General features: G+C 41.5%; 1 protein-coding gene across 4 annotated transcripts in view; it reads left to right on the forward strand.

The window, feature by feature from the left end:
* Positions 1-12,596, forward strand: part of LOC109990538 (brain-enriched guanylate kinase-associated protein) — a 51,579-nt gene that overhangs the window by 2,951 nt on the left and 36,032 nt on the right. For 3 of the 4 annotated variants that reach the window (XR_010669133.1, XM_065966680.1, XM_065966679.1), the window contains exon 2: positions 3,911-4,245. Coding sequence is in view for 3 of the 4 variants with exons in the window: in XM_065966680.1 (XP_065822752.1) it covers positions 3,911-4,198 (288 nt within the window). In the remaining variant the exon portion in view is untranslated. Of the gene's footprint in view, positions 1-3,910; positions 4,246-12,596 lie in introns of those variants that run through there. The other variant, XM_065966682.1, reaches the window with a different exon arrangement.

Below are 12,596 nucleotides of genomic sequence, written 5' to 3' on the forward strand. Positions count from 1 at the left end.
CGTATTAGTGAACGTTCACTTTAGTCATCGAGGTAAAAAGTTGGTCCAAGATTTTACAGAGTGACTTTAACCTCAGGCTCACATGATCAAGAAAATGACGGCAAATTACAGAAATATGGAGTTTATTACATAACAAGCAGCTATGACATCATCCTCACTTGATTCCCTATCGGGTATTGTAAGGATAATTGCTGTGATCATTTTAAGAAATTATATCATAGAGTTACATTCATTCTCTGTGCAGCTGTTTGTCCTGCTTCCTCATCATCACGCACTTTAGAGTTGACATAGATTACTGGAAATAAGCAACCAAATGAATGCGATTACACAAGCATCTGATGATTTCATTCCAGTTTTTTCTCAAGGCTTTGATATAGTGTATTGCATCACATTTCTTCTTGTTAGCGGAATATTACTCCTCCGAGACATATTAGACGTGAATCATTTCAATTTGGTGTTTTGCTTAATCACCCTCTTGCCATACAAACAATCTGCAAACATGATTATTCATTAACGCAACGAGAATATGGGATTTAATTGAATATGTGCGGGAATGTAGCGTGTGTGAAGATTGCTCACGAGTGCTCGCTCTTTTCAAACAAACTCTAAATCAAAGCATGATGAAGCACCGTTTGAATACAACTTTCTGCCTAGATGTGCTTTTTTTCATAGCCTGGATGCATCTCAGGAGAGTGCTACAGTTAAAGGTCTATATTACTTCTAATTTAAATGCATTAGCATCTTTCTGCCCTCCAAACATCCAACAAATAGATAGCAAAAAAAGAAACAGTTGGTCCCTTTGGCATGCAACATTAAAAAATACATCCACCCGGATTTACTGCATGGGTTTCAAACAAATTTCCCTTTCCTGCTTGGCTGCCCGTGTGAAGGTAGCTAATACATTAATAATTTAAACACTTTCCTCCACCTCTTTTTGTGCTATTGAGCCTCAGGCTTATAATGCCACTCAGTACCGTGGCCTCTCACACAATGCACCAAATACTCTGCGTAGTACAAATACGTTGCTGCTAAATGAGGGGGTCTTGACCTGTGTCCAGCAGAGAGGAAATCAAGGAGGTGTTTGGATGTATAGCTTCTAGAGGCCAGAACTAATTCACTCGATGGTAGCTACCTAGCAACTGTTCTGCTGATGAGTAGGTGTGTATCGGAGGGAATTCATTTCATATCATGAGAGGAAAACGTGTGTATGCCAGCTTTTCACACAGGTGTCAAGGTTGACCTGAGCACAGGTCACTGCACAGACAAGGAGCACTCAGTATGATTCCCCTGTGATATGAGGCAGTAACACCAATTTCCAAAACGAACCAAAAATGACAAGCAATGAAATCACCACAAGATTTCAATAATTTAACTTGTGTTGTTTGCTGGATCATTTAAAACATTTAGGACCATCAACTATACATTATATATAAACTGACATACATGTTTTTATAAAGTCTGTCCTTCATTTATTAGCTATATTTCATAGGCTGTAAATATCAACGGACGAAGCCTGAGTGACGTCACCGTTTTAAGCGTCTTGACTAACCGCAACACTGCGCCCATCTATCAATCAGGTCCGCTACGTGCCTTATTGTGAATAACGCTGATCCTTCATAAATTTAAACTGATTCGCTTAAGAACAAAATCAGGCTCATACAGTGTGTGCCGATTGAGACATGAGCTAACCAGACCTATTTCGGTTTTTGAACCAGGCTGTAAACATGTTAATTCCTGCTGTAAAAAACATGCTTGTTTGAATGGGTGTGTATGTGACTTCCAGTGCTTCTGCAGCCAGCCTCTAGTGGACACTCAAGGAACTGCATTGGCTTCATTTTTCAACAACACAACTTGCCGCTTGATATATTTTTAATAAAAATCTAATTTCCTGTACAATCAATGGATCAAATGAAAACAGTTAAATTAAACACGTGAACCCACACATACGCCAGCTCTTGATGTAGTGTCATCAAGCTCGTTGTTTTTTTGCTTTATGCACCACAACTTTGAGAAAATTAGAGCTAAAAGAGAAGTACATATTGGACTGGTAATTCAATTACATTTATAATATTGATGTAAACTCACCGCAGCTACTGATGATGGTGGTGCTGTCACCCGTTCATACAATTTACAATAGGCCCCACTTGGTTTTTTTTCTGTATTTGCAACATCAAATATACTTTACCTTTATCTCTGAAGTACAGCACTTAAAGTAGCTGCAGCTTCAGATTATCATTCAGTGACGCCTTCCAGGAATGCCAATCCACTCCTCCTCCTCCTCCTCCTCCTCCTCCTCCTCCTCCTGCCCTCCCCGCACTGAGGGAGGCTGGGATAGAGGGATGGACAGAGGAGATTAGTGCGAGTTGTCTCATTCAGAAGCTGTATGAGTCATCCTGCTGTATCACTCGCAGTGTTTGTAACACCTACACAACAACTCCAAGGGGCACAGCATTCACCTGCTCACAAACACAAACTGCATTTTACATAGGTTGAAGCTACATGTATATACTTGTTACGTTTGTTACACCTCACTGAATCAACAACGAAAAATCCTGAGGCTAAACAGATCTGCAGGTAAATCTACAGCGACAAACACCCTAACCTGCTGTGGCAACAACAGCCATTTGCAACAAAACTTCCTGACATCTTTAAAGTTCAGGATTATTACCTTTAACGTGATTTGAAGAGGGTTTGCTCACTAAAGTGTTAGGATAGGATAGGATAGGATAGGATAGTGCTGTATTGATCCCCAGAAGGGAAATTCGGGCGTTACAGCAGCACAGACAAGAAAATTGTCCATTAATTTACTGTTTACTTTGAACCTTGGCTGCACACATGCTCTTCTATTTCACCTACATGGTCCGGGGGAAGCATAGAGAAATTGGTTCTGCACCAAGGAATTAAGCCCATATGAAAATGTAAATGGTGAACGCTCTTGTGAAATTCCTGTCATGCATTATTCATGTGCCACAAACGAATGTGTGCAAACAAGGGCCTGTTCTCCAATTCCTCTCTACCTACACTCGTGAAGACGTGATGTAGCATAACTGAGTGGAGTGCAGCGTCATCTCTATTGTGTCATATTCTATAGACTGTATGTTTTAGTAGGAATAGTTTTTACTGTACGTCATCGTATTCTTTTTGTTTCTCCGTCTTTTACTCCTCTCCCATGTCTATCTGACAAATATGAAGCTAACACCAAAAGTCAGTTGAAACAAGCTCGCCTCTAAAGCTAGCTAACCAGCTAGCTTGCAAACAACACTCTAAACAAATAAAAAATTATCCTCTCAAGAAAAAAATCTCATAAATGTGGTTAAAAGTTTTTTTTAATTGTGTTTACTCTAGGCTAAGCTAACAGCTGGTTAGCTTGCTGTTGCTTGCTCCTTTTTTTTAACGCACAGGCGTATTTTCTCGTCAAACCCTCGACAAGAAAGCTTAGAAGTCTGAGTTATTGCTCTGTTAATTTGCTACAGGATTACTTGGGTGAGTTTATATCTCACCTTATCTTCCAGAACTTTCCATTTCTTTCATCATTTGTGTTTTGCTTCTCTCCTTTCAAAAAAAAAAAAAAAAAGCCTTTATACGTCTGCCTCTCAGCCTTTGGGCACTTCTCTCCATTTCTGCAGCACATAGCATTTTTCTTTAGCATTGTTAATCTGTCATTTATTGCTGTCTCTTTCCCCTCTCCTTTCGTTCACTTACTGCCTCTCAATTCTGACATAGTGAGTGTGCTAGAGAGTGAGAAATAATGGATGTATTTGTTTGAGGCAGACACTCCGAGAGCTCATTAAACTCAAGATAAGCGGCACTCCACAACGTGCAATGGCAGCAGCGTTCCTGGTATAAATATGCTTGATAAATAAATCTAATAATTGTACCCTCTTTTTTTTTTTCCCCCTCCCCCTGCCAGGAATCTGATGGAGTCGTGCAGCAGGACACCAGGTTAGCCACTTTCACCTCTCTCACTCCCAGCAGTGACACCAACACCATCACCACACCTCTCTTCCTTCCTCCCCTTCTCTCCTTCACTCCCGTAACCCCTCCTCTTCCCACACACCTCCTCCTGCTCCATTCAGCTCCCTTTCTTGCTTCCCCTCTCTCTCTCTCACTCTCTCTGCCTACCAGCCTGTCTCTAGTCAGAATTAGAGGAGGCTTTTACTCAATGCATGCCACTCTGAGGGGATGCACAGGGACATGAATACTGTGATCGTATCTGCTGAAAATGAGGCGAAAAGCACATAAACGGTAAGGCAACAAAGAGAAGAAGTGCATGTCTGCTTTTTATTAGCTGCTCTCAGATAAGTATGTTTGCTGCTTTGCTACACTTGTGTGAAAAAATAATGATTGTAGAGAGTAGCTGTAGTGATTGTTCTGTCCATGTGTTGCATAGTCTGAGTGCTTTCACAGAAGGGTTGGGTACGCCGATGCATGTGTTCATTCAACAGTGCAGCATGTTGGGAGAATTTGAATGGATGTTGTGCAGCGTGTCCGAGTAAACTGATGCTTCTTGTTACTGTAATCTCTGCAGCAAAGGAAGTCAGTCTGTTTTAGTATGTTTGGTTTTAGTTGAAGTAAACCTGTGGGTTGTTTTTTTTTCCTCTGCCAATTCAGCTGTCATTTTGATTTTTGTTTTGAGAATAATGAGGCACCAAATGTTTTCACAGCCCTCAATTAACTCTCATACTCATCCACCGGGCAGTATGATACCACAGAGAGGCAATTATTATGAACAAGTACATCACGAGAGAGAAAGTTGTTCTCATTATAACAAACTCACGTTGCAGGGGGTTCAAAAGAAGAGAGCCAGAAGGGTCAATCTTAAAAGTTGTACTCGCTTGATGAGTTGTGAGAAGACAAGCGGTTCATCGTTAAGTCTTGTTCTGTGTGTTGCCACGATTCAAAAATCTGCATGTCAGCACATTATGATCATAACATCTAGATGTTAATTGCTTTCACCTCACAGCGCTCACCTGCAGCAAGTACGGAGGCATTGATTTTTATAGATGATACGCGCTTCCTGGTACATAATTAAAGCAAACAGCTCCTCCAATAAGGTGCCTGAACTTGGAAGTGAGTTTCAGACTTCCTGCACAATGGGAAGAGCTTAATTATCTGGCAGAAGAAAAACCAAAGAGTGCTAAGCCTTTTGGCACTGGTTTGGTTTTGTTTTTGCAGAATCAATACGACAAAGATGGTAGGAAATTAGAATTGCTCTGGTGCTTCACATGTCAGGCAATCCCAGAGGCAATAATATCAATCATGTCAAAATAAATCACGTCAAATTCAACATCTTCCTATGCCTAACTCATTGACAAGTTTCCTGGTGATAGCACCAAAACTCTACAGAAATATGTTTTATTTCAAACAGCAAAACCCTCAGGTGGACTCAAAATTCTAAAACTTTTAGAGGCTGTCCAATCGAGTCATCTGCTCCGACAAACTCCAGCAGCACACACTTTCCTCCTCAGTTTTCTGAAAGAATCCTCACAGACAATAAGCCAAAGAACACATCACCAAAGGCTGCTTTTGTTCTTTCCTCTACTTTATATGTAAGATGAATTAGATTGCAGCCATCTAAAACGAGATCAACGTGTTCTGATGAAACATTACAAAACTCACTGTGTTCACATCGCGTGAAGACAGTGCGTGCTAACTCAAGAGCACAAAGAAGAAGAAGGGTATGAAAAGAATTTTAACTTCATTAAAAGTCTGTTTGGAGGTATTTACAACTTAAAACTTTTAGCATAGATAGTGAAAACTTTTAGTCTCATTTGAGTTTTTAGCCTCAAAGTTCCTTTTTTAAAAATTTCTTTTTGGGCTTTTAATGCCTTTATTTTAGAGATAGGACAGATAGAGTCAGAAACCTGGGAGCGAGAGAGAGTTAGGAACGACATGCATGAAAGGGACCACAGGTTGGAACTGAGCCCATGTCGCCCCCTTAAGCCTCTGTACATGGGGCGCCTGAACCAACCGCGAGGCTACCAGTGCACCGAAAGTTTTATAGATGAGTGTAATTCCTGTTCTTTAAATTTTGGATTATTAATACTATTTTTAAAGAGGTTTTTGCACATCCAACTATCATAGGACATGCAAAGGACATCAAACTTTATCCCATTGAAAAGAAAAAAAATCCACCCACCATTATCACCAATTTATGCCGAGCAAGATTTTTTTTCTTTTCAATGGGATTATTAATATTGCCAAAGAAAACTACTTGACCTGCTCACTTGTGTTAGAAGAATAAGTTCTGTCAAAGTGGAACTGAAAGCTGAAACGGTGTGCACATGGTGTTCTTTAAACGGGACACTGTGCCCCTTTAGAAACACTGAAATACCTGAAAACATTACAGCGTAACATCTGAGTTCAACTTCCTGCAAACGAGAAAACTGCTCTTACTGCCCCGGCTCAATTTGTTTCAGAATTCACCGGGTCAAAGGGCACCAGAAGTTTCTTTGTAAGAGCACTTAAGATTCCGTTCACATGCTGATTCATTTATTTTTTTCGATTCACGAAACAAAGGAAAGAAAAGTGATTTAAAAAGTAGAAACCGCCTGCTCAGTTGGAGCAATAGGCAGAAAAGATGTATCGGCTTCAGTTAACTTGCTGTGACTTCTAATTAGCTCTCCACAAACGTTACAGCGTACCTTCATCAGCCGTATCTACCAACGATCCACTTTGCCTCCTGGAACGGCCCCGAGGAGACATCACCAGCCCCACTGGGCTTCACTCTGACTTTGAGGAATAATGCCTAAAGAGGCTTTTGTTTGTTCTTTCTCTAAGCTAGGCACGTAGCATCCAAAAAAAAGCAGATGCTACACCAATGCTCCCTTCAGGTTAGCCTGCAGCAGTTTGCGCCCCCCCTCCATTCTCTCTCTCATTCGTCTGTCTAATTATCTCTGAGACGATGAGATCAGAGATTTATGCAGGAGCCGCTTGTGAGGGTGGACTCTGAGCATCTGGAAGAGGTTGATGAGGGATCTGCCTCGCAGCGTACTCAAGGGGGCTGGCTTTGTCTTTTGAGTGTGCACATGTATCTGTATTCTTGGATTTAGACCCCCTGTGAATCACATGTCAAAGTCTTTTAAGACTCCTTCTCTCTCTCTCTGACTTCCCACCTCACCACCCTCGTCGCTCCCTGGACTATTGGAGATACGCCTGTCTGCCACACAGCGTTTCCAAGGCTCCGTCAAAGCCATCAGGACGGGCTCAGCTGAGCAACATAAGCCTCTGTAGCCCACATGCAATGGAATTTAAGTGTCCAAGTCTATGTAATGTATGTAAGGAGAGAAGGGATCTGTGGCGTTTTAATGTCACAAATAAAATAAGGAGGATGAAGCTCTCGTTTTAACTTGATCTCACGGGTTCCACACAGGCTTTCCTTTTATTCTTGGTGAATTGTTTTCTCTCCGTTGAAGTTTATTATTGCATTAGCGTTCCATCCTGATCTCTCTTGTTCAGGGTCATGGTTCAAACACTGCAGCTATCTACAGTAATTTGTTGATAAAGGCTCTGTTGTGTGACAGGCTGAAATAAAACCCAAGAAGCTTTATCACGCACTTTATCAACACACACACAATTTACAGGCTACATGTTGAACAAACTCTGCACCTCTTGCACCCATTACACCTCAATAAATACTTCAGTGCACCCTGGAGGGTTGTGCATCGCCGCTGTACGTTCATCCTACATGCACACAATCTCACAAACCCTCTGGCAGTTTAATGAACGCTGGGTTTTCCAGATGTCCAATCTGCACTGTGATGATAAAGAGAATAAGGCTCGGAGGTGAAAAAGCTCAGGATTCCTTCTTCAAAGGCGTAATGTGGTCGTCATGGCACTTTGTCGCTCTTTGTGCTCTGCAGTGCTGAGCTGAGTCGCTGCTGTGCAACACAGGCTGTAGGGGGGAGGGGGGGGGAGGATCCCGTGAACTGTTTTTACTTAAAGCACATTCAAAAGTAATGTTGCATAGTTTGTACAATCAGTGAATGTAAGGATTTCTTTGATGGTGTTCTTGAGTTTGTTTTGCAGAAGAGCGGGATTTTTATGTAAAAGCTGCAGGTTTTTTTTCTCACTGGAAAAGTGAAATTAGAAAACACAGTTTGGACGGAAGCAATTTCCACAAAGATTTCTAATTATCTGTGCAAAGCTACAGGCTGCATCCCGTTACATCTACTGTAAAAAAAGCAATTACATATTTACAGCCACCAGACTTCTTCTAAAAGTAAGAAGTCGCTCTTCTACTTGAACATGCAGAGAATGATCATCTGATTCTGCAGTTATCAAAAGCCCTAAAGGGGGTTTTATTGTCTTTGAGCTTGTTGTTTCTGACCCACTAGTCACTGTTTTTGTTCACACTCATCGCTCCCATTGTGTCTTTGCTGATTTTCACCCACAGTGGGCAGGCAGGCTGACGGGCAGGCAGGCGGGTGGACAGGCAGGCAGCTGTTCAAAGAAAATTAAAAATATTCTATCATGAATTGGTAGAGTCCAAAAGCAATTTAATAGGGGGAAAAAATGGTATAAACATGGTTCAATGCTTCAAATTCAGCCCAATATGTAGTCAGGTGCCGAACACGTACAAGAAGCCTGTTACCAGCTAAAAATACAACGTGTCTGCATGTTAAAGGTTTATGTTAGTGCCCTTTGTCTACCCGAGTGTCATTATATTAATATCTCAGTGTCCTTCACAGCTTTTCTGGGAAGAATGATCCCACTGTGTAGCCAGAAGATGCATACTGTGATGTGTGTGGTGTGACCTTAATTTGACCGATTAAAGATCAAAATGAAGATTTGCATGTTTTAGCTTCAACCTGAATTACTGAGTGTCAGAATCCTCAAGTTTACACATTTTTTCCTGAAGCCTCATCTGTGCCTGTATTCACTTTTTTAAAGGTTTATTTAAGAGGTAGTACAGTGGATAGAGTTGGATATCGGAGAGAGAGAGAGAGAGTGGGGAATGACATGCTGGAAAGGGGGCGTCCGTCTGGTGGACCACAGACCCCTGGATGTGACATGCACATTAACCACTAGACTATAGCGCCTGCATTCACTTTTATCCTCCAAAAGTCTAAGTCTATTTATAATTGCACAGGTTTAAGTTTGATTCATCTAGGGGGATTCTTTAAATCTTTTTTCAGGTTAATATATATGTATGTATGGGAGGGGGGGCGTCGGTTTTGTGGTTAATTTGTAACAAATGTTTCATGTCATCTACGTCTTTGTAACCTGCGACTGGATGCTTTGAATTTCCCTCGGGATCAATAAAGTATCTATCTATCTCGTCTTAGTTTATGGCTCTTTACCGTGTTGGCAGGGCGTCCTACAACAGGGCTGCTTTAAGCATTTATTTTATGTTCGACAAATTCACATTTTGACCTGCTGGTGGCCCGTCACAAAACACTGGATAAACACCAAAGTTTGTACTACTCATCTTGATGGAGAAAATAATGTTTATAAGCAGTTTTTTACATTTAAGCATTCAAAATGAACTAATCTGAACCAAGTATGAATATGAAGCATTAGGGTAACCGGACGCAGCATGCTTACAGTTCTTTAACCCACATCTCTGTAGTGTTGTCGGTGTGGTGTCTTCTTGTCCTCCACCAGGCCCGGCAGCTCAGGTATGTCACGACTGTGTTGTCGTGGCAACCTGAGTGAGGTCTGAACTGAGGTGTGAATTTTAACAATGAAGAAATCTCAACTCAGCCAGTCTTCACGCACACATTTCCCCCTCTCTTTCTCTTTCTAACTATTGTTGCTTGTTGAACAGGCTATAAAGGCGAGAAAAGCACAATGAAGTGCAGGCCTGCAGCACTGTGAGGGCACAATACTTTCTCCTTTTGTCAGGTCCAGCAATATGAAACTTCAAAAATCGACTAAAGAGCTTTCCACCAAACAACTAATGAGGAAAAAGGTGTCAAAATTCCAAGAGATCTCAGCCTGATGCCCTCAGCTGAAGCCCTCTTAGATTTAATTAAAGAGGGCGGCTGAGTTATTTGTCTTAATGAGAAGGGCTTTGACTTTTATTTCACCTCATGAAGCTCATATTTCACCTCGTGTCTTAAAGCTCCTGCGAGGAGTGTTTTTTTTTAGTTATTAAACAGACTGATATTAATAATTTACAGATCTGACATCCGAGTTGTTTTCTCAACATGCACAACAGCTGTGTGTAAAGTATAACTCATGCCCTACATCGTTTTGAAAGCTTCTCTTTGTAAACCATTTCAAGGTCCGACCAACACAGCGGCCACAACCTACACATCTGTCAGACTAACAAACAAATCACTACAAATGACTGTATACTGACTCATCTTTTGAAGTTTGACTGTTCTTTTCTGGGCATAATGCGCCAACAGAAACGATCCTTCTGCATCGACAACAGTCCCTTCAATCCAAATCTAGTGAAAAATGGAATCCAAAACACATCCACAAAGGTCCTGAGATTGCTTCAAATTTGATGTTGTTTTCCTCATATTTCACTGTATTTTGGTAATATTTCATTAAAAAATTCTTTTTTTTTATCAGCTTCCCAGACATCAACATGGGGATCTCATTCGGCCAATTACAAGCTTTCATTCACTGTTCCCAGCCTTTAATAGCCAATGAGAGCCTGAGTTACAATGAGTTGTGTGCCCCATATTCTGACATCGCTACACCCAGCCAATTGCATGCGACTGTGCTGATGACTGACTTTGCTTGTAGCCTACTAGATTCCCGACATGTGAATATGCTGCTTTAATCAATACCTCACATCCTGGAAGACCTTTTTATTCTCAAAGCCACACAGACTAGTACAGGTCTGTGATGAAACACTTCCACATATTCTGAAACTACAGATTGTTAGCTTTCAAATGAGACCTTAAGGCAAAAAAAAAAGTGCCAGTGGAGAAATTGTGATGCAGTACCTTAAAGATTGCCTTTCCTGTTTAAGAAAACAAACGGCACACTGGTACCCCCCCCCCAGTGATGCAGCTGGTGCCCTTTTCCATTTTGAGACAGAGTCCGCCTCTGCACACAGCCTTAAATGTGATTATTTCAAATGAGTGATGTTGTCAGACTTTTAAAAAATTCCCAGAAGAGCCGGAGAAGAACGTATCGAATTATTTTCACGGGCAGTGAAGTTCTTTCCATGACTTGTAAACGGACTTTCCCCAGGTGGGAATGATGTGTGTGTTATTGATTTCCCCACTCCAACTCTGACAGTTCAACCTGTTGCTCAGTTATTGTTTATTAGGACGGACCTTATACTGAGTGTTGATCCAGAAAGTGTAGAGATATACAGGACCATGCAGCGTAATAAAGTATGTTTTTATTGGACTAAGAGGAGCTATGAGCTGCCAGTGCCACACTGTCTGTGTGGTTTGGCAGCAGTATCTTACAGACGGCGCTGCAGGATGTGTCTTTAAATCTCCTCCGTCTTTTAGATCAACCTGCAGCCGGTAGAGCTTTTCCACCCAGGCGAAGTGGTTTTATGTCACTTAGCTTAAAGACACTTGGTACCGAATGGCTAATCTGCAATCATGAAGACTGTCAACTTAAGATATTTAATGGTTTGTTTTACTGGTATATTAAGTCTTGCCTTAAAGGACCAGCAGAACATTAAGGCACTCTTTCTATTATAGGCATTCCTCCTATTCTACACCGGCCGTTCTTTAATGAGTACGTCGGGGAATCTACGCTCCTCATTGAGCGTGAAATGCTTTTAAAAGCTTAGAGGAAGCAGAACTGATTGATGCTTTCTGTCTCTCAAATGTCAAAATCAAGGCAAGTTGAAGCCTTTTTTTGAGATCAACATTCAGCTTTATCTTAAAAAAAGATCCTTTGCTTAAGCGCAGATCAGCCTTGAGCTGCACAACAAACACACTCTGCAGCGCGATGTGTGAAAAGATCCCCCGCTGCGCCCCCCTGATGTGATGTGATGTGATCAGGAATGATGTGAAATGTGCCTACAAATTGTCAAAATTGATTGAACACTCGCCTGTTTCCTCCGTAGCTTGTTAGGTGTACGCACACGCTCACACACGCCTCGCACATACTCACACACACAGAACTTTATTGCTGTGACAGACGTTCAAAGAGCCAAGGATACAAGAAGGAGCCAGAGGGAGGGATTGATGAATCATAGCGCAGCAGGAGGAATTATTTATTATCTGATCATTTATCCCCAAGAGCTTACTGTGGAGGAAAACAGAACCACGGTCACAAAATCCACAAAGGATTTAAACATATTTACTCTGTGGTTATTTACTGTTCTTCACATCACCTGAATCCACACGGTCAGGGCTTTACAAAAAGATTCTCTAGCTAAGCCATTGAGGTCAAGATCTCTTTCACAAGGGGGGCCGGGCCAAGATGGCAGCAGCCAGGCCCGGTTCTACGAGGGTGCAAAAGGTTGCATTGCACCCTCGTTTTACATTTCTGCACCCTCAATTGAATGGACACAAAAAACTTAATTACAATAAGTAATCAAGGCTGTCAAATGACAACAGTGACTCAGATTGTGTTTATTACATCCATGATGTGATGGTCATGACAAGTGTACGTGACCTGGCTGTTCAACCGGGGACCACATGCAGGACCCTAATGTTGTAGTCTAG

The sequence above is a fragment of the Labrus bergylta genome, chromosome 18 (assembly GCF_963930695.1).
Source record: "Labrus bergylta chromosome 18, fLabBer1.1, whole genome shotgun sequence".
In the NCBI taxonomy this organism is placed as follows: Eukaryota; Metazoa; Chordata; class Actinopteri; order Labriformes; family Labridae; genus Labrus; species Labrus bergylta.